Source organism: Mauremys reevesii, linkage group 11 (genome assembly GCF_016161935.1).
Source record: "Mauremys reevesii isolate NIE-2019 linkage group 11, ASM1616193v1, whole genome shotgun sequence".
In the NCBI taxonomy this organism is placed as follows: Eukaryota; Metazoa; Chordata; order Testudines; family Geoemydidae; genus Mauremys; species Mauremys reevesii.
Genome location: NC_052633.1, coordinates 76,799,702 through 76,824,454, shown reverse-complemented (window position 1 = coordinate 76,824,454; position 24,753 = coordinate 76,799,702). Strand labels below are relative to the sequence as shown.

Sequence of the window (24,753 nt, the reverse complement as noted above, 5' to 3'; positions counted from 1 at the left end):
CCTTCCAATCATCTTCTACAGAGGCTGATTTAAGCAACAGGTTACATGCCAGAGTTGGCAGTTCTGCAATTTCATCTTGGAGTTCCTTCAGGTGATAAGTTTAAATACTGTTTAATTTATCAGTTTGTTCCAAAACCTCCTCTACTGGTACCTCAGTCTGGGGCAGGCCCTCAGAATTGCTGTTAAGTTTCTGTGTTTTTAGCTAGTTGCTCTTCAAATTCTTTCTTGGCCTGCCTTATACTTTTACAGTTGATTTGCCAGAGTTTATGCTCCTTTCTATTTTCCTTAGTAGGATTTGACTTCCACTTTGTAATAGGATGCCTTTTTGCTTCCAAATGCCTCTTCTACCCTGCTGTTTAGCCATAGTGGCATTTTTTTTGGTCCTCTTACTGTTTTGTTTTGTTTTTTATTTAGGCTTTACATTCACTTTGAAACTTTATTATGGTATTTTTAAATATTCTCCATGCAGTTTTCAGGCATTTCATCCTTGTGACTGTTCCATTTAATTTCCATTTAACTAGCTTCCTCATTTTTGTGGTTTCCCCTTTTGGAAGTTACTGGGACCTGTGCTGTTGAACATATTCTTTATCTGGAAAGGGTGAAATAGTGAGGCAGCAAAATTTGCAGGTGATACAAATTTACTCAAGGTAGTTAAGTCCAAAAGTGACTGCAAAGAGTTGCAGATTGATCTCACAAAACTGGGTAAATTGGCAACAAAATGGCAGATGAAATTCAGTGTTGATAAGTTACTCCTGAGGACACTCTGCACCAAAAAATTAAGAATACTGCGCACAGTATTTTAAAAATCTGCAAATTTTATTTGTCAAATAAATGTGGATGCTCCAGCCTGGCCCTGGGGAGCACATGCCAGTGGCTGCGCAGAGGTGGGAGATCACTGAGCAGTTCCCCTCTGGGACACAGACTCAGCGGTGAGGCTGCACCCAACCCTGACACAGCGCAAGGACCGGGCCTACCTCAGAAACACCCCAGGGCCGGCAGGCTCAGCAAGGCAGGATCCAAGTGTGGAGGGGCTTAGCGAGGGGGGATCCAGACAGAGCCATCTCCAGCTCTACTGGGGCTCTACGCAGCTCCCATGGGCGGGGCGGGCAGGCTTCTGCAGGGAGGTGTGGGGGGATGGCCCCAGGCCTCCATGGGGGGGGGGGAGCGGGCCCCAGGCCTCCACGGGGGAGGGGGCAGGGCTGGCTTGGGGGGTAGGGGGGAACCACCTGCCAGCACTCACCAGTGACGTGGCTTGGGCCAGGTTGCTGCACTCCCACCGCCAGTGAGTGCAGCCCCCGCCCAGCTGCAGAGCTCAGGGGAGTGGGGGCAGGGCTGGGCAGGGGCGAGAAGAAGCAGGGCGGGGGCGATGCAGGGGGCGGAGGCCCTGGGGAAGAACCGGAGCAGGGGCTGGAGCAGCATGCAACTGCGCAGGGCACCAGGAAATTTGGTGCCCGAATTTGCTGGTGCCCTACGCAGCTGCGTACTTTGTGTATGGGTAAGGATGGCCCTGGATCCAGATGTGGGTTGAGAGGGTTCTGTGTGGAACAATCTGGATGTGGGTGGCTCAGTGGAGGATCCAGGTGTGGGGGGATCTGGTGCACATGGGCTTGTTGTGGGGTTCTGGGTGCAACGGTAATGGGACACTGCAGGGGGGTCCAGGTGAAGGTGTTTGGGGCTCAGCATGGGGTCTGGGTGTGGGGGGCATAGAGCTCACTAGGGAGGTCTGAGTGTGGGGAGCTCAGTGGGGTGGTCTGAGTGTGGGAGGGATAGAGCTTGGCAGGAGGGTCTGGATGTGGGGAGCTTAGTGGGGCAGGATCCAGATGCTGGAGGAGTGTGGCTCAGTGGGGTGGGGATCCAGGTGCAAGTGGTTCATTGGGTTGGTCCAGATGCAGGGGGAGTAGGGCTCATCGGGGGGTTCTAACTGCGGGGCGGGGTGAAGCTCGGCAGGAGCGGGTATGGATACACGGGGGTTGGGCGGATGGGGGAGAAACTCCCAGTACAGTGATCTCTCCCCCTTGCAGCTGAGAAGTGATGGGTGTAGGAAGCACGGGCGGGACAGTTTTCAGAGCTTCCTACAGCCAAGGGAGAAATCTTGGGCTGGGTCTGATAGCTCTGGACGCTTTGCAGGGAAAGAGGAAGTCCTGTCCTCCCCAACCCAACCAGGACTAGCAGCTAAGCCCAGCACAGGGTAGGAGCCACCAGCCAGGTCTTCCCCAGTCCCAACCCCTTGCCCAGAGTGATTTACCGCTCTGCCGGCTGCCCTGGGCACCCGAAACATGCTGTTGGGAAGGGTCGTATGACCACTCATGGGGCTTCCCTTTCCTTCCCCATCAGAAAGTCATTTTTCTGCAGGAAAGCAAAGAAATCTGTGGGGGACATAAATAAGGCTGCGATTTAGTCACGAATGTCATGGAAGTCATGGATATTTTTAGTAAAATGTCAATGAATTTTTCATTATTGCCCATGACCTGTCTGTGACTTTTACTAAAAATATCCATGACAAAAGCTTTGCCTGAAGACATAAATTCTGCACATGCACAATAGTGCCAAATTCACCCAGGAGTAGTAAGTGCAAAATAATGCACACTGGAACAAATAATCCCAACCATACATACAAAATGATAGAGTCTAAATTAGCAGTTACCATTCCAAGAAAGTAATCTTGGAGTCCTCATAGATAGTTTTCTGAAAACATCCACTTAATGTGCAGCAGCAGTTAAAAAAGCTAACAAAATGTTGGGAACCATAAGGGATAGATAATAAAACTGAAAAACCTAATGCCACTATATAAATCTATGGTAGGCCCGCACCTTGAAAACCATGTACAGTTCTGGTCACCCCATCTGAAAAACAATATATTAGAACTGAAAAAGGTTCAGAGAAGCGCAACAAAAATTATTAGGGGCATGGAACAGCTTCCATACAAGGAAAGATTAAAAAAATCTGGAACTGTTTAGCTTAGAAGAGAGACAATGAAGGGGGGATATGTTAGAGATCTATAAAATCATGAATGGTGTGGAGAACATGAATAAGGAAGTGTTATTTGTGCCTTCTCATAACACAAGAACTAGGAGCCACCCAATAAAATTAATAGGCAGCAAGTTTAAAACAAACCAAAGGAAGTATTTTTTCACACACTGCACAGTCAACCTCTATGGAACTTGTTGCCACGGGATGTTGTGAAGGCCAAAAGTATAATTGTAAAAAAAGAATTAGATAAATTCCAGAGGATAAGTCCATTAATGACTATTAGCCAAGATGGTCAGGGACATAATCCCATGCTCCAGAAGCTAGGACTGGACTACAGGAGATGGATCACTCAAAAGTGCCTTGTTCTGTTCATTCCCTCTGAAGCATCCAGCACTGGCCACTGTTAGAAGACAGGACACTGGGCTAGATGGACCCCTCATCCGACCCAGTATGGCCGTTCCTATGTTCCTCCAGTTTTCTGGTACCTCTCCCATATGTTCATAATTCTCAGGGACGCAGTGTGATGCTCTGTACCTCGAGGGAACACCCTACATCCCCATGTTCATCCTTATAATATGACTGTGTGGTATCCAATGCAAAGTTTATGTCGGGTGTCTTCAGAAGGCTCATGATACACTGAGCATTGTTGTTATAGTGATGTTATAAGTTGTAATTTCATGTGTATAGTTATGAGGCTGAAAATGTGTCCTCATGGTTTAAAACAAGCCCAGCCAAAAACTCCCCAAGAGCAGAGGGGCAGTTCACACCTCATCAGGGCATGTATGGGACAAACCAAGCCCAGCCCCACAGGAACAAAGGACACTGGCTTAGGCAGCAACAAAAGGATCTATCTGTTGGACTCTCAAGTGAGTCACCCCCCTTCCTTTGGTCAGTTTGGGACTGCAATGAGGTAATGCTCACCTGACTCTGAAGGGGGGAGGCAAAGCCAAGAGGAAAGAAAGAACATGATAAAAGTGAGAGATGGTTGCCATGCTCTCTCTCTCTCTCTCTCTCTCTCTCTCTTCCAGCTCCAGCTACAGATACCACCACCAAGCAACTGAAGCGCTAATCAAAGGGGAGAGTCTGGCTGAAAGGCTTTTATTTCATTTGACTAAATCTGACTTGTTGTGCTTTGACTTATAATCACTTAAAATCTATCTTTGTAGTTAATACATTTATTTGTTTATTCTACCTGAAGCAGTGCATTTGGTTTGAAGCATGTCAGAGACTCCCCTTGGGATAACAAGCCTGGTACATACCAATTTCTTTGTTAAATTGACGAACTCATATAAGCTTGCAGTGTCCAGCGGGCATAACAGGACACTGCAAGACAGACGTTCCTAGGATTGGTTTCAGAGTAGCAGCCGTGTTAGTCTGTATCAAAAAAAAAGAGAAGACTTGGCACCTTAGAGAGAGAAATTTTTATCAGCATGAGCTTTGCGAGAGCTAAAAAGCTCACTTCGGAAGATCCGAAAGCTTTAGCTCTCAGCTAGCTCATGCTGAAATAAATTTGTTAGTCTCTAAGGTGCCACAAGTACTCCTGTTCCTAGGATTGTGTCTGGGACCAGAGCTACTGGCTAGAGTCATTCGGCTGCAAATAGCTGGGAGCAGCTTACATGCCAGAGGCTGTGCGTGAACAGCCCAGGAGTGGGGATTCTCACAGCAGAGCAGAGTAAGGTTGGTTCCCAGAGTCAAGGATTGGAGTGACCTAGCAGATCACCAGTCCAGATAATATGAGAGGGGAACATCATACACAGTAATTTAGTTAGCTAATTCCCCAGGGTGCATGTCTGCTGGACTGTCTGGTTTATGGGGCTTATTTGTGTTTTAATTAGCCAAGTATTCCTTGACCTCCTCTCAATTGGCAGTTATTTTAACAAGATCTTTCTTCCTAATTTTTCCAGACTTCTTCTGGCTGAAAAGGTATTTAATATCCCAACTATTTCTGAAACATCATTAATTGCATCTCTTGCCTCTTTCAATCCCCCTCTCATATACCAGGCATAACCCTGGGAACCAGAACAGAGAAATGATACTGAAGAATGAGATACGGCAGAGGATGAGTCAGAGGGTCAGAGCTATGAGGATAGGGTTAGGGAACAAAGTTGCTATTTTTATTATTTAAGTGATGTCAGCATGCCTGACACTACTCAAAGCACAAACAGAAAATGAAGAGAGGCCCTGCCTCAAAGGTCTTAAAGATTACAGAAAAGGAAACGGAAGGGATGTGGTCAAGAAGTGAAGGCGATTCGCAAAGAGCTGCTCAAGAGGGTAACAGGCTGCAAACTAAAAAGGCAGGAGGGTGGGGGACTCAAGGGCTGCCAGAGAAAGGTCTCTACACAGAGAATACCTTGTGTGGGACTGGGTCCCAAAGCCAGCAAGACAAGCACGATGCAAGACACTAGGTAGAGAGGCCACTGTACCATGAGAGACAGAATTTGCAGCCTCCTTCAAATCCCAATACAGACAGGCGACTTTCCAGAAACCAGGTCACTTAATTGATCATTTACTGGAATACAAGGTGAATACAGTCTTGTTGCCTTAGTAACAGTTGCTAGGCAACACATTTGGAGATTCACATTTTACTGTCACACTCTGAAGAGCTTTGGGCACAGGTAAAGCCCAGTGAGCCCCTTTCAATCTCTTTTCCTTAAATCCTAAAGGAGTCTCCTCAAAAGCATGTTCACCCCATCCTGCACCCCTTGTCCCGTGTGTAGGTCACTCCTGGAAACTCCTTGGTTGGAGGTGCACCAGAGAACTCCGCCCCACAGGGTTTTAAAGGAAATTCAGAAACCACATCTGCGTGGCAGGGGCTGTGTGTAGTCATCTTGGAGAGGGGGCAGACATTACAGAACAGTGAGGGGGCAGTCTGGCAATAGTTGCTCTTTCTTGGTTCTTTTCAATGATAGATCATATCTGCCCAAGTTACTTGGGATACTTGGGCCCAACCTATATTCACCATTCAGAAGGGATGGGTTACTCACCTGGTCATAATTTGAATTATTCAAGATTTATTTTCCCTATGGTTAGTGCACTTCAGGTTACATATCTGCTCCATGCACCTAGGTCTAGAGATTTTTCCCTAGCCGTGTCTGTATGGCCCACGCAAACACCCCCACTTTTCTTGGGCTCCACATCAAAGAAACAAAGCGGGCTGACAGATTGCCACCATCTTAATTCTTTCTCTACCACTAACTCCCAGTAAAGGAAAACCAGGCAGTGAGGAAGGAAGGCAGGTAATACACTACACATAGGAACAATACATCTCAAAAACCTCAAACTACTACAAGGTGAGTAACCCATCCTTCTTTGAGTGACTGTCCCTATGTGTAGTTCACTTCAGGTGATTCACCAGCAGCATCTTTATAAGGAGGTGGGGGCTGGAGTCCTACGACACAACAGATTGCAGAACCGCCCTGTCCAGAGGAGCATCAGTATCATAGAATCATAGAATCTCAGGGTTGGAAGGGACCTCAGGAGGTATCTAGTCCAACCCCCTGCTCAAAGCAGGACCAAACCCAGCTAAATCATCCCAGCCAGGGCTTTGTCAAGCCTGACCTTAAAAACCTCAAAGGAAGGAGATTCCACCACCTCCCTAGGTAACCCATTCCAGTTCTTCACCACCCTACTAGTGAAAAAGTTTTTCCTAATATCCAACCTAAACCTCCCCCTCTGCAACTTGAGACCATTACTCCTTGTTCTGTCATCTTCTACCACTGAGAACAGTCTAGATTCATCCTCTTTGGAACCCCCTTTCACATAGTTGAAAGCAGCTATCAAATCCACCCTCATTCTTCTCTTCTGCAGACTAAACAATCTCAGTTCCCTCAGCCTCTACTTATAAGTCATGTGCTCCAGCCCCCTAATCATTTTTGTTGCCCTCCGCTGGACTCTCTCCAATTTATCCACATCCTTCTTGTAGTGTGGGGCCCAAAACTGGACACAGTACTCCAAATGAGGCCTCACCAGTGCTGAGTAGAGGGGAATGATCACATCCCTCGATCTGCTGGAAATGCCCCTACTTATACAACCCAAAATGCAATTAGCCTTCTTGGCAACAAGGGCACACTGTTGACTCATATTCAGCTTTTCGTCCACCGTAACCCCTAGGTCCTTTTCTGCAGAACTGCTGCCCAGCCATTCGGTCCCTAGTTTGTAGCAGTGCATGGGATTCTTCCGTCCTAAGTGCAGGACTCTGCACTTGTCCTTGTTGAACCTCATCATATTTCTTTTGGCCCAATCCTCTAATTTGTTTAGGTCCCTCTGTATCCTATCCCTACCCTCCAGCATATCAACCACTCCTCCCAGTTTAGTGTCATCTGCAAACTTGCTAAGGGTGCAGTCCACACCATCCTCCAGATCGTTAATGAAGATATTGAATAAAACCGGCCCCAGCACCGACCCTTGGGGCACTCCACTTGATACTGGCTGCCAACTAGACATGGAACCATTGATCACTACCCGTTGAGCCTGACCATCTAGCCAGTTTTCTATCCACCTTACCGTCCATTCATCCAGCCCATACTTCTTTAACTTGCTGGCAAGAATACTGTGGGAGACTGTATCAAAAGCTTTGCTAAAGTCCAGAAATAGCACATCCACTGCTTTCCCCTCATCCACAGAGCCGGTTATCTCATCATAGAAGGCAATTAGATTAGTCAGGCATGACTTGCCTTTGGTGAATCCATGCTGACTGTTCCTGATCACTTTCCCCTCCTTTAAGTGGTTCAGAATTGATTCCTTGAGGACCTGTTCCATGATTTTTCCAGGGACTGAGGTGAGACTGACTGGCCTGTAGTTCCCTGGATCTTCCTTCTTCCCTTTTTTAAACATGGGCACTACATTAGCTTTTTTCCAGTCATCCGGGACCTCCCCCGATCGCCATGATTTTTCAAAGATAATGGCCAATGGCTCTGCAATCTCATCGGCCAACTCCTTTAGCACCCTCAGATGCAGTGCATCCGGCCCCGTGGACTTGTGCTCGTCCAGCTTTTCTAAATAGTCCCGAACTACTTCTTTCCCCACAGAGAGCTGGTCACCTCCTCCCCATACCATGCTGCAGAGTGCAGCTGTCTGGGAGCTGACCTTGTCTGTGAAAACAGAGGCAAAAAAAGCACTGAGTACACTAGCTTTCTCCACATCCTCTGTCACTAGGTTCCCTCCCTCATTCAGCAAGCGGCCCACACTTTCCTTGACTTTCTTCTTGTTGCTAACATACCTGAAGAAACCCTTCTTGTTACTCCTAACATCTCCGGCTAGCTGCAACTCCAAGTGTGATTTGGCCTTCCTAATTTCACTCCTGCATGCCTGAGCAATACTTTTATACTCCTCCCTGGTTATTTGTCCAATCTTCCACTTCTTATAAGCTGTTTCTTTGTGTTTAAGACGAGCAAGGATTTCACTGTTGAGCCAAGCTGGTCGCCTGCCCTATTTACTTTTCTTCCTACACATCGGGATGGTTTGTTCCTGCAACCTCAATAAGGCTTCTTTAAAATACAGCCAGCTACTTGCACCAGTGCACAGTGAAGGTGTGACTGGAACTCCAAATTGCTGCTCTACAGAAGTCAGCAACAGGGAAATAGGGATTTCTCAAAGGGAAACAATCAATGCCACCTGAAGTCTAATCAAATGAGTTTTCAAAGATGCCCTCAAAGGAGATGTTAATCTCATAGCAGAGTTGGATGCTCCCTGAGATCCATTTCACAGAATCATAGGACTGTAATGGACCTTGAGAGGTCATCTAGTCCAGTCCCCTGCACTCAAGGCAGGACTGAGGATTATCAAGACAGTCTTTGGGAGGAAATGGCCTCTCCCCTTGCATATGTTCCATGAATGAGGCAAAGAGTCTAGGGACCTTTCAAGAGGATTTCATTTTTTCCAAGTAGCCTGCATGTCCAATGAGTGCCACCTCTCCACTGCTAGAATGATGTTTAGGGTAAAACATTGGAAGAGGGATCCTTTGGTTGATGTGCAAGTCTGACACCACCTTAGGGATGAACTTAGGATGTAACCTCAGATATCCTATCCCTGTGTGAAGCTGTATGGGGGAGGGTCAGCCACAAGCACTCTTAGCTCCCTGAGATAGCTCAGTGGTTTGAGCATTGGCCTACTAAACCCAGGGTTGTGAGTTCAATCCTTGAGGAGGCCACTTAGGGATCTGGGGCAAAAATTGGTCCTGCTAGTGAAGGCAGGGGCTGGACTAGATGACCTTTCAAGGTCCCTTCCAGTTCTAGGAGATTGGTATATCTCCAATTATTACCTTTAATTCTTCCAACCGACATACCAGTGACCAAAAATGCTATCTTCACAGAAAGATGTAGTAGAGAGTGGGATGCCTAGGGCTCAAATGGAAACTAAGTCAGAACTGATAAAACAAGGTTCAAGTCCTGGAGTGGTACCAATTTTGCCAACACAAAGAAGACTTAAATCATGCCCTTCAGGAACTGGGCCGCGAGTGGGTGTGAAAACACAAAGAAGGTGTCTACAGGAGGATGAAACACACTGACAGCCATCAGGTGTACTCCGAGGGAGCTAACAGATAGCCCCCAGGATTTTAAGGACAAAAGGCAGTCCAATATATATAGAATCTTGGCCCGTAAAAGGGAAATTCCTTGTTGGTTAAACCCAAACATAAACCCATTCCACTTTGCTTCATAATATTTCTTGGTCATAGGCGCCAACTCCGTGGGTGCTCCAGGGCTGGAGCACCCACAGAGAAAAACTGTTGGATGCTCTGCACCCACCGGCAGCTCCCTGCCCCCCCACCCCAGCTCACCTCCACCTCCTCCCCTGAGCACACCACGGCCCCGCTTCTCCGTAGCTCCCAGTGCTTGCCGCCACAAAACAGCTGTTTCATGGCGGCAAGCGCTGGGAGGGAGGAGGAGGGGGAGAAGGGGAAACGCGGCGCACTCAGGGAAGAGGCAGGGCCAAGGAAGGGATTTGGGGAAGGGGTCCAATGGGGCAGGGAGGGGGCGGAGTTGGGGCAGGGACTTTGGGGAAGGGGTAGGAATGGGGGCGGGGCAGGGGCAGAGGGGCGTTGAGCACCCACTGGTGCAGAGAAAAGTTGGCACCTATGTTCTTGGTAGCGTTCTTTCTACTGCTGTTCAGGATGCCTTGACATTAATTGAACAGGGCCTCGCTAACTGACATCCATCCAAGTATCATGCCCTCAGGTGAATCATGGCTGGGTTGGGAGGGCAAGCCCATCCTTCATCCTGGGTTAGTACCTGATGTATCAGGGGAAGGAGAGCGAAAGTCAGACAGAGGTCAAGCCTCTTTGCTTCTTTATCATGTGTGTAGACCTGGGTTGTCTCTGATGACTACACTCGGTGGCCACTGACACCCCCATCGAGTTGGGAGGTGGGCCGGAGAATAAGTACTCTAACCCTTTTGGAGGTATGAAATACCTCTTTTCAGCCCACATGGACTCTGACAGAATCAAGGCAGCCCTTGCATGTTTGAGGATGACATCATTAATAGGAAACACCACTCCAGTCCGACACGAGCCATACAAAATGTCCAACCTCTTGTGTGGTACTTCCTGGACCTCTTCCAGGGGAATCTGAAGTGACCTTGATACTCTCTTGATTCATTCCTAGAAGGTCTTAGTATCATCAGGGTGTGGCAGGGAAGTTGAAATCACAACTTCACACAGGGAAAAAGAGGACAATGTTACAGGTGTAGCCTTTCCTGCGCCTGTTGCTCTTCTTTCTCATGTTGCTGGAGTTGTGGCTCTAGAGTTGGTTGAGGAAGCTCCTCCTCTAACCTGGGAACTCTAGATCTTCTTTGGTCCCTTGTGTCATGAGGCGGGTATACTGGGTGGTAGTCTTGTGGAACTTCTGGAATTGAGGTACTGCCACTGCGTGCTCTGATAACCCCTGGCACTGAGCCCCAAGGTGCTTGGCACCAGTGGTAATGGGTAGCAGATGTTCTCTAGTATGAGAGTTCTGAGACTCTCTGGAGACTCCCAATGTTCTGTCTGGGGTGAATCTTCTCCCTGGGGCATAGTCTGGGTCCAGATGTATGCCACAGTCCTCTTCCAACTCAGAAGATTCTGATCCCGGATCTAAGGGTAGGGAGCGTCCCTTAGTACCAGAAGGAGCAGTGATGACCTACATCTATGTGTTTATGGTACTGGAGACCGTCTGGCTCAACTCCTACATGTGGACGGAGAGGAGTACCTTCGAGAAATTGGTGCCAGCTGGGGTCCCAGTGTCAGGCAATGAGGCCTGGAGAAGAGTGGTGACTCCAGGTCCAGGAGCAACAGAAGGTCTTCCAGAGCTGAGAAGTGAACCAGAGAAGATGGAGACATCTCCACAGCTCAGATCACCGAAGAGTGCACCGGATCCAGCACCACTGATGAGGGATTTGGTGTTGAAGAAGCAGTCCCAGTACCAGAGGGTGTTGACATTTTGGCCTTCAAAGAAGTCCTGGTCCAGTCCTTCCTAGTACCAGACTGTCCCACTCTGGAGAATGAAGCTCCTAATGACTTGGGATGGGATGGGGACTCTTGCCTCTTGTTAGAGGGCTTGAACAGGGAACCTTCCCTCTTGTTCTTTTGGAAGCATTTATATCTCCCTTTCCCATCTGCTCTGATCTCCAGAGTCTCTTGGAGCCAGAGGTGGGGCGAAGGTCTTGAAGCCGCCCAGAACCAAAGAAGAAGAGTAGCCACTCCTACCCTTCTTCAGGATGATGTATGGGGGAGGGGAGTCTCCCCAGTCAGAAGTTGTTCTCGCTTTCATGGTTTCTTCTGTGAGGGACTTTCAGAGCCAAAACTCCCTGGACTGCGTAGTTCTATTTGGGAAGGACCTACAGATCTGCAGCTGGAAAGGATGTGCACATCCCCCAGGCAGTAGAGACAGGCATCGTGGTAGTTGTGACTGGGAAGAGCTTGTGGCATGCATCACAACTCACTCCCCGCAACCATTGGAGGGTCAGGCTGGAAGGCGTGCAGCAACAGCTTCCCCTCCACAAGGGGGGTCCAAATAAGGAACTGAGCCCCGAGGCCAGGGCTAGTCAATAGGCAGATCGTGGGCCAAATCTGGACCGCCAGACGCTTTTGAATGGATTCCAAGATCTATTTACTTACTTATTTTTGTTGATTTTTTTATTATATTCTTCTCTGGAGTCTGGACCTTGACAATAAATAATTAACTACCCATGCCCTAAGCTATCCCCTAACTAACCATACTATTGAGCTAGCTAATTAGGACATTTTAAAAAACATAAAAAATATTTATAGAAAAGCTGAAGTCAGCACAAGCACTGAACTCCACCTTAGAACACGAGTGGTAAGAAGGAACAAAGATAGCAATCCGTCAGCCCCCTTCCTTCCTTTGGTGCAGAGCATGAGGAGGGGACGGGGTGGATATGCAGACCAGTCCTTAGCACATGGAGTACATATGAAACATGAAGTGCACGACACATAGGGACAATCACTTGAAGAACCACCACACACCTTCTAATCCTTAATGGTCATTTGATCAACCTATAACCTCTGGCCCAACCGTGTTCAGATCAGCAAGAGCTGGGGACTCGGGTGACACAGGGAATATAATGTCATAAACTCAGCTGCTAATATGAAAATAAAAACAGAAGAGAAATGGCCCTGCAAAACCATCCCAAAGCCCAGAACGGAATATCCACGGACAGGGACTTTTCTTTCTCTACAGGGACTTAAGGCCTGTGCGGGCAGGGCTGGCTCCAGGCACCAGCGTAGCAAGCAGGTGCCTGGGGCAGCCAATGAAGAGAGGGGCGGCACGTGCGGCCATTTGGCAGCGGGGCCATCACTCCCTCTCAGAGCGAAGGACCTGCCGCCGAATTGCCGCCGTAGAAGAAGCAGCGGCGGTAGAGCTGCCACTGATCGCGAACGCGGCTTTTTTTTTTTTTGCTGCTTGGGGCAGCAAAAATGCTAGAGCCGGCCCTGTGTGCAGGGAGCAAGAGAAATCTAGGATTCAATGGAAATGCAAAGGAGAGGGAATTTCCTGTTTATCCATTGAGAACAGTCCCTGTAGCTCAGGGGACATTGTTCAAATCAATATTCTATATGTACGTTGGCAGCTCCAGAAGATAAACAGAGGGCATCAGCCAGCAGGGACTTCTCCCAGCTTAGACACTTACATATATGCTGTCCTGTTGGTAGCGCTGATGCAGGTTGAGCAGAATAGCAGCCTCATGCAGGTCTCCCAGCATGGACATGTCTTCCACACCCTCCACACTAGTCTGGTGCATTGGCAAGACCTTCTCCCTGGATAAGGAAGCCTGGGGATAGCAGAATACCTGGAGAGAAAGGGAAAAGGGACCAGTAACAACTGAGAAGAGAATCACTGATAACAGCTTTACCCCATGGCACTTATTAATGATCAGAGGTGGAACATGACACAGGGTGGATATCTGCTGTTTGGATTTATTTGCACAGCTTCCTACACTCCTGTCCTATCTGGATGAGCCCTCTGGAGAGAACTCTGGGAGCATGCAGACCTCCTCCACTCCAGATTTGTTCTCGCCATCTTCAGTACTGCCTGGGAGAAGCTGGAGAGTGTCCAGAGCAGGGACTCACAAAGCAAAAGGCTGTCACCCTGAGAGTTAAAAAAGGTAACATGGAGCCCACATCTGGGGGAGATGCCTAGATACCATGATGAGGAGTGTGGAATAAGAACCTAAGCAGAATAGAATAGATTTGTACATGTGCACTTGGTGTATGTTTCAGAATGTATTTCCATCCTTACCCTGCACATTCTCAGAGGCCTGGACTACATCTCTGAAGAGACTGAAAAGCAGAAGCCAGACCAAAAAGACATGCTCTTCTCCTTTTATTGTAAAGATCATGCTTTATATGCAAATCTCTTGTTGTGTGTTTGCACATGATTTTTGAAGTCATGGGTTTAAGATGTCTGTCAATTCTTCTCAGCTCTGAGGCACACACTCTTCTCTCTGTCCCTATAGCTAAAAACCTTGTCCAAGTTGCATTGGCCTATTTTGCAACACATCATAGTGCAGGCTCCCCCCCAGAGTTAGAGCTGGAGGTAAACATCAGTAACCTGAGTCTGAAGAGAATGAAGCTGAGGCCCACCCTGGCATGCTCTGAACATGCAGCCAGTTGGCCTCACTGCCCCTCCTCTCCAGGCTGGCTACAAATTGATTTTTTTAAATAAAGTTTTAAAATTTGATTTTTTTATTTAAATCAGATATTTTTAAAATAAACTTATTGATAATTCAAATTGAAATTGACCACTTATGTTAAAGCCTAAATGTATTATAATCTATAACAATCATTTAAATTAAATACAAAAAATAACACCAAGTGGTACATTTGCTTCCAAGTTTTAAAGAAAGCCAAACCACTGAAATGGTGGAAGTCACTGGCAAAGCACTTAGAGCCAGCATTTGTTAAAGCACTAATGCAGTTTTTAACACCAGTAGCCTCTTGTATAGGTGCAGAGAGAATATTTTCTTAATTTTGGTTTATTCAACTAGTTCAGTTCAATGATGACTTCGTTCCAAGTAAAGAAACCAATTGGAAATGATAAAAGCAGGAAATCTTGTTTTCCTCTTCCAATCGATCAAGGAAAACTAGAATTCGTTCTAAATTATTGAAACATGGAGACCAGAAACTACCAGCTGAATTTATTAGCTGCAGATAATACTTCCTTTGCTTAATAAATCAGTTTGTTTTAAATGCAAAATGTAATAGATTTTTATATGCATCCAGTAAATTTAAAGTTGTTTATTTTTTTTTAAATGCTGTTTTGCATTTTTAATTGAATTTGAATTTCCATCCAAATAGAACTTGACACAAATCAGAAGTAAAGAATTAATCTAGTAAATAAGAAATGCATCAGTCACCATTTTCTAACCTAAAACATGTAAAAATTAAGAAAAATTAAACCATACAATTGCTTAAATAAATGCATATAGATATGTGTAGCCTCCAGGTTAGCAAAAAGAAGCAGTAAATTTAGTATAGATTCTATATTTAGTTGCCAACCAACATGTTTTAATAGTTACCAACTAATGAGAATCAACCTTACTTTAGAAAAAAAACTAAAATGTACACATTAAAATTAAAATTGATGATTTAAATCATGATTAAAATCAGTTATTTAAATTTTATATTTGATTTAACTCACTCCACACTGCTCCTCTCATAAATCCCTGTACCCCTTTAAGCTTGCAAATACTATGGAGCAGTGGTCAGGAAGCAAAGCAGGGGAAAGGAAGCAAGATAAAAAAGGTACAGGTATGATCTCTCCTCACAACTACCTCACCATCACCCCCTGTGCCTCAGCACCCCAGGGACCCATCATCCACTCCAGTGGCCAGGATGAGCAATCCCAGGAGACTCCCTGCAGCCCACTGCATGTGTGAGAAGGGAGGCTCCAGGCAAGAATGTCCTGAGAGATGTCTGACCCTTGCCAGCCCTGATATCAGATCCTAAATAGATACAGATTATGGGGAAATGAAATGAATTTGACGGCCAGTCAGGACGCAGGATTGTTATTCACTGATAAAAGTTAAAAAAAAAAACCTAGAAAGTGACTGAGAGGAAAATCTCTTCAGACAATCAGCTGTCAGTAAAATTATTTTTTACAGAGCCCCAAACCAAACTTAGTTCTTCACATAATCCTGTAGAAAATCAAAGTCCCTGACACAAAACTCTTGCTTCAGGTCTAATATTACCTGTGACACACTGGTCACAAACAAAAAGGAGGAAGAGACGAAGTAGCATTAAAATCACTCAGTGACTCAGTATGAGCATTAGCCTTCAGAAGAAAACAAAATATCCATAAATCTGAACACTGCTGAGACTGCTGCATGTAACAGAAAAGTCAGGTTAGGAAGGTTTTGGTTTGCTTGCTCTTGTGGGCAAATGTTAGAAGGGATGATTTAAAGGATGAGGTCATGAATTTTAGGGAGGGGTAACCAGAAAGGACTACTATTTCATCTAGTCTGACCTCCTGCGTAGAACAGGCCACAGAATTTCACCCAGGAACTGCTGAAGCAAGTCCACTATCTGGTGGTTGAACAAGAGTCTCTCCCTTAGAAAAGCATCCAGGCTTGATTTCAAGACTTCAAATAACGGGGAATCTACAGCGTTCCTTGGTAATCTGGTCCAATGGCTAATTCCTTCATTTAAAAATATGCACCTTATGTCCAGTTTGAATTTGCCTAGGTTCAAGTTCCACACACTGGCTCATGTTCTCCCTGTTTGTTAAAGAACCCTCCATTACCAGAAATGTTCTCCCCATGTAAATATTTATACACTGAGTAAATCACCATCTCTTGAACTTCTCTTTGTCAAGCTAAACAGATTGAGCTCCTTTACCCTATCACTGTACAGCAGATTTTCCAGTCCCTGAATCATTCTTGTAGTATTCAACATCCTTCCTGAAGGGTGGACACTGCAACTGGACACTACCCAGTAGTAGTCTCACTGATGCTCTCTCCTAGATGTATATGAAAGACATACATGGTCCCACACATACCACTACTGTGACTTTGAAGAATGCGAACAGCCTAACATTGATCACTGACACAGGAAAAATCCTTCGGAAATGGTGACAGCATTTCAGTGATCTTTGACCGCACCCTCCAACATCACAGATGAGGCATTAAGAAGAGTAGTGCGTCAGCCAACATGGACACAATCCTGTTCTTTGGCAAAGTCAGCACTGCAATCAGTGTGAAAAACTGCAGGTCCCCCAGATCTGACGGCATTTCTGCAAAATATTCAAGTATGGAGGTGAGATCCTGCCAAGGCAACTGCACGTACTATTGGAGGACTTAAGACATACCACAAGACTTCAAAGACATCACTATATAAAAGAGGAAAGGTGAAAAGTCTGATTGTGGTAACTATCGAGGTATCCCATTGCGCTCTATCACTGGAAAGGTTCTGACTAGGGTGCTCTTTGTTTGTCTGCTACGCAACATAGCTAATAATCTGCTATCAGAGTTGCAATATGGTTATAAGCCAACACATGAAGCACATGTGTGACGCTCTGTACCTCAGGGGAACACCCTACACCCCCATGTTCATCCTTATAATATGACTGTGTGGTATCCAATGCAAAGTGTGTCATGTCGAGTGTCTTCGGAAGGCTCATGATGCACTGAGCATTGTTGTTACAGTACTGTTATAGTAATGTTATAGGTTATAATTCATGTATATAGTTATGAGGCTGAAAATGCATCTTCATGGCTTAAAATAAGCCCAGGCAAAAATGCTCCAAGAGCAGAGGGGCAGTTCACACCTCATCAGGGCAGTATGGGACAAACCGAGCCCCGCCTCACAGGAACAAAGGACGCTGGCCTAAGCAGCAACAAAAGGATCTGTCTGTTAGACTCCTGAGGGAGTCACCCCCCACCTTCCTTTGGCCAGTTTGGGACTGCGATGTGGTAATGCTCACCTGACTCTGAAGTGGGGGGGGCAAAGCCAAGAGAGAAGAAAGAACATATAAAAGGGAGAGACTTTGCCATGCTTTTCCTCTCTCTTCCACCAAGCGACTGGAGTGCTGATTAAAGGGGAGAGCCTGGCTGAAGGGCAGCCAGCCAGCCTGTGGTGAGAAGCACGTAACTTTGTAAGGGCGCTGAAAGTGTTAAGATCAGCTTAGAATGCGTTTTGCTTTTATTTCATGTGACAAAACCTGACTTCTTGTGCTTTGACTTGTAATAACTATAAAGATACATTTTAAGTGAATAAATCTGTTTGTTTATTCTACCTGGGATAAGAAGTCTGGTACATATCAATTTCTTTGTTAAACTGATGAACTCATATAAGCTTGCAGTGTCCAGCAGGCATAACTGGACACTGCAAGATGGAGGTTCCTAGGGTTGTGTCTGGGGACAGAGATATTAGCTAGTGTCATTCGGTGGCACAATCCAAGGAGCATCTTACATGCCAGAGGCTGTGCGTGAACAGCCCAGGAGTGGGGGTTCTCACAGCAGAGCAGGGTCAGGCTGCCTCCCAGAGTCAGGGATTGGAGTGACCTAGCAGATCACTGGTCCAGATAACACCAGAAGGGAACATCACAACATGATACACCGCTACCTCGATATAACGCCACCCGATATAACACGAATTTGGCTATAACATGGTAACGCAGTGCTCCGGGGGAAGGGAGGGGCTGCGCACTCCGGTGGATCAAAGCAAGTTCAATATCACATGGTTTCACCTATAACGTGGTACGATTTTTTGGCTCCCAAGGACAGCGTTATATCGAGGTAGAGGTGTATTTGTAACCCATTAGATGCAGGAGAAATGCAGAGAATAGCAACATGACATTTACACTGTCTTTACTGACCTAGCTTTATTGACACTGTCAGTAAACCTGGGCTTTGACAATGATAACGTAAGTTTGGTTGTCCAGAAAAATTCACCAACATTCTGAGGCAATTTCATGATGGAATGCTTGGATGAGTCTGCATAGATGGTGTTCTGTCTGACCCATTTACTATTACTAAAGGTATTACGCAGGGTTGCATAATTGGTCCACTCTTGTTTAATCTCTTCTAAGTAGCTATGCTTGATGATGCTACAGGAGACCTGAATGCTGGTATCAGGATACATTTCCAATCCTCTGGAAAATTACTGAATCTGAACAGGCTGCTATCTTCCACGAAGATCTTCACAGCAATTGTTCATAACCTGCTGTAAGCCGATTACTGTGCTCTAGAGGCACATACTCTAGAAGATACACAATTGATTATGGACAGATTCACAGTGTCTGCAGAAAGGTACGAGCTGACAAGCAATCTGAAAAAGACAGAGGTCATGTATCAACCTGCACCAGAGAGACCCTATGTGAAACCAAAAGTCACCATTAGCAACACAAAGCTGAATGCTGTTATGGCCTTCAGCTATCTTGGTAGTATATTGTTGAATGATGTCACCACAGACAAGGAGCTGACAAGTTATTAACAAAGCCAGTTCATCATTTAGCAGAGTAGCAGGCAGAGTCTGGCAGCAACATGGTATTAAGCTTCAAAATCAAGTTAAAAGTCTATAAAGCAGTGATGCTGTCCAACTTGTTGTATGAGTGTGAGACTTGGACCTACTACACGCATCACATTAAGCGTCCTGATAAGTTCCATTTATAACATCTGCACGCCATACTCTGCATCAAGTGGCAGGATAAAGCCATCACTAACGGGTTCTGGAACGTAGCTAGCCCACAGGGATTGAAGCCACGTTTATCACATCACAGTTACACTGGGCTGGTCATGTGTTGAGGATGAATAACACCAGAATGGCCAAAGCAGTTGCCATATGGTAAACTGAAAGTGGGCAACTGAGTATGAGGCAGCCAGAAGAAATGCTTCAAGGATACGCTGAAGCATAACATAAAATAGTGCAACAGTGACATTGACAGCTGGAAGTTGTCAGCACCACAGATCCTGCTGGCAAGCAATAGTCAGTGATTGGGTTACCCAATTCAAGATTAACTGCCATATGGATCTTGAGGCACAGAGGCTGAGTCAAACAGCAGCAGACTCAGCAGGCACAGACTGTAATCTCTTCCTCCACATTAAGCTACCTATGCACGTCACGTGGAAAGGGCTGCCACTTGCACATTGGTCTTTTTAGCCACAACTGTACTCAACACATCATCTTTGGTCATGAAGGACAACCAGAAGAAACAATGCAAAGGTAACACCTGTGATGTTGAGGTCAGACTAGATGACCTAATGGTACCTTCTAGCCTTAAAACCTATTGAGGGCAGGAACCCACCTCTCAACTCCTACTCAGTATTCTCCAATTTATACATCCAAGGACTGTATTAGCCATATAAGCCACAGCATCACACTGGGAGCCTTTGGTTATCTACTGTAATCCCTGGTGGGTTTTTTTTCCAGAGGTGATAAATCGATTTTGGGAGGGCTTTCCAAACATAGGGGCAGCATGTAAGTCAGCACACGGTAGAAAAGGGAGAGGAAATGAAGATGCAATGGCCAGGAAAACAGTACTTATTACTTTATTCATTGGCTGCAGCATTGCCTGGGAAGCTGGACTCTTCACATGGTAAAATCAGGTGATTTTCATTAATGAGATGGGGAGACAAGCTGACAGTGAGACATGCTTAAAGAGTCTTAAGTAAAAACAGTACACATGGCTGCATAGGTGACAATTACAGAGCAGAGTACCACGGACAACAACATTGCAGGGATACCAATGGCCTAACTAATGCCCTCGCAGGCAGGGTCCCAAGCAACGAATCACAGGGTTAGAAGGAACTGCAAAGGTCATCTAATCTAACCCCCCAATACACCTTCAGGCCAATACACAGCAATCAGGTTCAGGAAACAGGTGGCCACAACCTATATTAAAAACACCCTAAAGCAACCTGGGCCTGCAAGAAGAGCTATTGAGTGAATGGAAAAGGAGGGAATCAGGTATCTATAGTATGCCCCCATGGCACAGCCAGGACTTTTCAAAAACTTTGCCATGATTTTCACAACTTATGACCTTGCTGGTCTTATCCCCATCGTCCCTCATGACCTTTCCCAAAACGTGCCTTGACAATCCTCCATCCCTAACTACAGAATACAGTGCTGCCAGGTGTGGGGTATTTGGAAGTCTGTGTTGCAAGATGTGAAACTGAAACATGTTGGTGTGATGGTTTCCAGTCTCTGAGAGGTAATTCAGGCATTTCATAGCAGCTTAAAGGGACACAATAAATTTGAAATCTAGTCAATTTCAAAAAATGAGTGAAAGTAATTTCAAACATTTAAATCCACATACACACCACCACCCCCAACCAATTTGGTTTTACAATTGCATTTTCCTGTTTTTTAAAACTGTTTTTCTCTCCCCTGTAGCTGTGAGACACCCCCACATAAACAACTGGGGAAACTGGCTAACAGCCTATACAGCAGAATCAGTGAGAGTGATTACAAAGTCAGCTATAACAGAGAGAGAGAGAGAGAGAGAGTGAACGCACTTCTAACCTCTGTTCGTTGCAGTGATCTCACGTGTTACAACAGCAGCAGGGGAACATTTTTCAGACAAAATTATGATACTGAAGTTTACGGTTTCCATATAACATAAGGAAATCATCTAAGACCAGGCGATTTTGACCTGTGGCTTTTCTCAGCTGTAACACCAGCCAGAGCCTCATGCAAACCTTGATTTCCAATTATACTCACCTCTCCATAATCTGTTGTGAAGAGCACAAACCCATCATTGCATAAGCCAACAGTGCACGGCTGCAGCTGATCTTGCTCCCGTAGCCACACCCGGGTGCCCTGCAATTAAATATTGCCCATTAGAAACAACACAAGATTCAAGTCACTTTCCACTGTACCTTGCACCAACTGCTCCCACATTTGTGTGTGAGCACTCGAAAGGGACACCCATCCCTAGTTTCACAAAGGAACTACTGAAACCACTTTCCATGTGCAAGGTCACAGCTCTGTGTGTGTCACAGACAGAGGTCACAGTTCTATCTCCCCTTGAGATGGAAGGTGGACCCGCTTCTCCGCCTCTCCTCAGCATCCAAGCAGTGCATGGGAAGAAGCACCCAAGATCAGAAGCCACTTTGAAAATGTTGGCTTTAGCTCCCGTTAAGCCTCCCTCATAAGCAGGGGGCTCCCACAAGCTCAGTGATGTACTCAACCTATATGCTGAGTAAGACCTCCTGATTCCTATAGCATAATGGTGCTGAATACATGACAGCACACTGAAATGTATGCTGCACATTCAAGGACAGTAGAACCTCAAGAGTTACGAACACTTCAGGAATGGAGGATGTTCATCACTCTGAAATGTTAGTAACTCTGAACAAAACATTACGGTTGTTCTTTCAAAAGTTCACAACTGAACACTGACTTAATACAGCTTTGAAACTTTACTATGCAGAAGAAAAATGCTGCTTTCCTTTTTTTTCTTTAGTAATTTACATTTAACAACGCACTGTACTATATTTGCTTTTTTTGTTTTTGTTTTTTGTCTGTCTCTGCGGCTGCCTGATTGCATACTTCCGGTTCCAAATGAGGTATGTGGTTGACTGGTCAGTTCCTAACACTGAGGTTCTACTGTAAATTCTAAATAGGGGAAGCATATGGGATAGGGAAAGGTGGCTACTGAATTAACCATGAACCTGAATAATCAGCACCTTATTATCTGTTATTTGTGTTTAAATTAAATTAAATTAATAAGTCTCAGACTTTTCCATGCCTTGTATCTCTCTGGCATTCCATCACACTGCCCTCTAGGGCCAGGACATGCTCCCCTCCCCAGCAACTAATCACACCACCCTCTAAGTCCATGACACTCCTGCCACCCCATCCTGTCACATTGCCCTTGGTCTGGGAAGCTCTCCTCACCGTCCTTATCCTCATCTACCAGCTGACCTGTCCCCGCACCATGTAACCCTCCTATGAAAAACAAAACCTATATAAAGCTATGTTGAGAATGTTACTGTAGTGAGGCGGTATGGCCTCCCTCTGAGCCAGAGGGGGAGGAACCACCCTCCCTCCCAAGTGGGCGGGGCCAGGACTGTCTCGCCCCTCCCACCGGAAGTACGCTGCTGGAACAGGAAGTATAAAGGGCAGGGCAGAGACACAGAGGGAGGCAGATGGATCCTGCTCGCTCCCAGCCGCTGACCCTGCTGCTGAGCCCAGCAATGCCCTGCCCATGGGAACTTACTGCTGCCACGGACCTGCCAGGACTGCGCATGGCCACCTACCCAGAGGAGGCAGACGACGCTCTGCTAACCCAGGTACACCCCAAGGGGAAGAGACGGGAGGAAGTGGTGAGGGACAGCTGACCCTAGTCTGACAGCAGCTTTGCCAGAGACACAGTCAGCAAGTTGTGGCTGGAATCACCGCTGACCCATTGGCAGACCACTCTGCCACGGTTAGGGCCCTGGGTTTGGGGCCGGTGGAGTAGGGTGGGCCTGGACCTCACCTGCCACATACACCCGCCAAGAGGGGCAGCCTCCCCTCATAAGGTCCAGTGGCCTGTGCTTGTCGGTTGTCTGATGGAGCTAGGACACCCAACAACCTGGGGTTCGCTCTGTCTCTGCAACTAGAGACCAGAGCTCATTAACTACTGGGTTTTCTCTGGCTGTGGTACAAGTGTCCAGGACTAATTGACTACTGGGTGTGCCCTGTATCTGCAGCAAGAGACTAGGGCCAGTTGGCTATGGCGTTTGCCCAGTTCCTGCTTAAAGGGCCCAAGGGCTATAACCCATTGACTGTTCATGGAATCATAGAATATCAGGGTTGGAAGGGACTTCAGGAGGTATCTAGTCCAACCCCTTGCTCAAAGCAGGACCAATCCCCAACTAAATCATCCCAGCCAGGGCTTTGTCAAGCCTGACCTTAAATACCTCTAAGGAAGGAGATTCCACTGCCTCCCCAGGTAACCCATTCCAGTGCTTCACCACCCTCCTAGTGAAATAGTGTTTCCTAATATCCAACCTAGCCCTCCCCCACTGCAACTTGAGACCATTGCTCCTTGTTCTGTCATCTGGTACCACTGAGAACAGTCTAGATCAATCCGCTTTGGAACCCCCTTTCAGGTAGTTGAAAGCAGCTATCAAATCCCCCTTCATTCTTCTCTTCTGCAGGCTAAACAATCCCAGTTCCCTCAGCCTCTCCTCATAAGTCATGTGCTCCAGCCTCCTCATCATTTTTGCTGCCATCCGCTGGACGCTTTCCAATTTTTCCACATCCTTCTTGTAGTGTGGGGCCCCAATCTGGACACAGTACTCCAGATGAGGCCTCATCAATGCCGAATAGAGGGGAATGATCACATCCCTCGATCTGCTGGCAATGTTCCTACTTATACAGCCCAAAATACCATTAGCCTTCTTGGCAACAAGGGCACACTGTTGACTCATATCCAGCTTCTCGTCCACCATAACCCCTAGGTCCTTTTATGCAGAACTGCTGCCTAGCCCAGGGGTAGGCAACCTATGGCACGTGTGCCGAAGGCGGCACGCGAGCTGATTTTCAGTGGCACTCACGCTGCCTGGGTCCTGGCCACTGGTCTGGGGGGGCTCTCCATTTTAATTTAATTTTAAATGAAGCTTCTTAAACATTTTAAAAACCTTATTTACTTTACATACAACAATAGTTTAGTTATATATTATAGACTTCTAGAAAGAGACCGTCTAAAAATGTTAACATGTATTACTGGCACATGAAACCTTAAATCAGAGTGAATAAATGAAGACTCAGCACACCACTTCTGAAAGGTTGCCGACCCCAGGCCTAGCCACTCGGACCCGAGTCTGTAGCAGTGCACGGGATTCTTCTGTCCGAAGTGCAGGACTCTGCACTTGTCCTTGTTGAATCTCATCAGATTTCTTTTGGCCCAATCCTCCAATTTGTCTAGGTCCCTCTGTATCCTATCCCTACCCTACAGCATATCTACCACTCCTCCCAGTTTAGTGTCATCTGCAAACTTGCTGAGGGTGAAATCCACACCATCCTCCAGATAATTAATGAAGATATTGAACCAAACCGGCCCCAGGACCGACCCTTGGGGCACTCCGCTTGATACCAGCAGCCAACTAGACATGGAGCCATTGATCTCTACCCATTGAGCCAGACAATTTAGCCGGCTTTCTATCCGCCTTATAATCCATTCATCCAGCCCATACTTCTTTAACTTGCTGGCAAGAATACTGTGGGAGACCGTATCAAAAGCTTTGCTAAAGTCCAGGAATAACATGTCCACTGCTTTCCCCTCATCCACAGAGCTAGTTATGTCATCATAGAAGGCAATCAGGTTAGTCAGGCATGACTTGCCCATGGTGAATCCATGCTGACTGTTC

At 46.4% G+C, this 24,753-nt stretch overlaps 1 protein-coding gene across 1 annotated transcript in view; it reads right to left on the bottom strand.

Moving 5' to 3' along the window:
• The window catches only part of LOC120374953 (unconventional myosin-X-like), a 220,960-nt gene extending 199,838 nt beyond the window's left edge, over positions 1-21,122 (bottom strand). Inside the window, exons 1-2 of the mRNA XM_039495411.1 lie at positions 21,116-21,122; positions 13,090-13,248 (exon numbers count right to left, since the gene is read on the bottom strand). Of these exons, the coding sequence (XP_039351345.1) occupies positions 13,090-13,200 (111 nt within the window). The 5' untranslated portion in view covers positions 13,201-13,248; positions 21,116-21,122. The remainder of the gene's footprint in view (positions 1-13,089; positions 13,249-21,115) is intronic.
• Between the last annotated feature and the right edge of the window lie 3,631 nt (positions 21,123-24,753).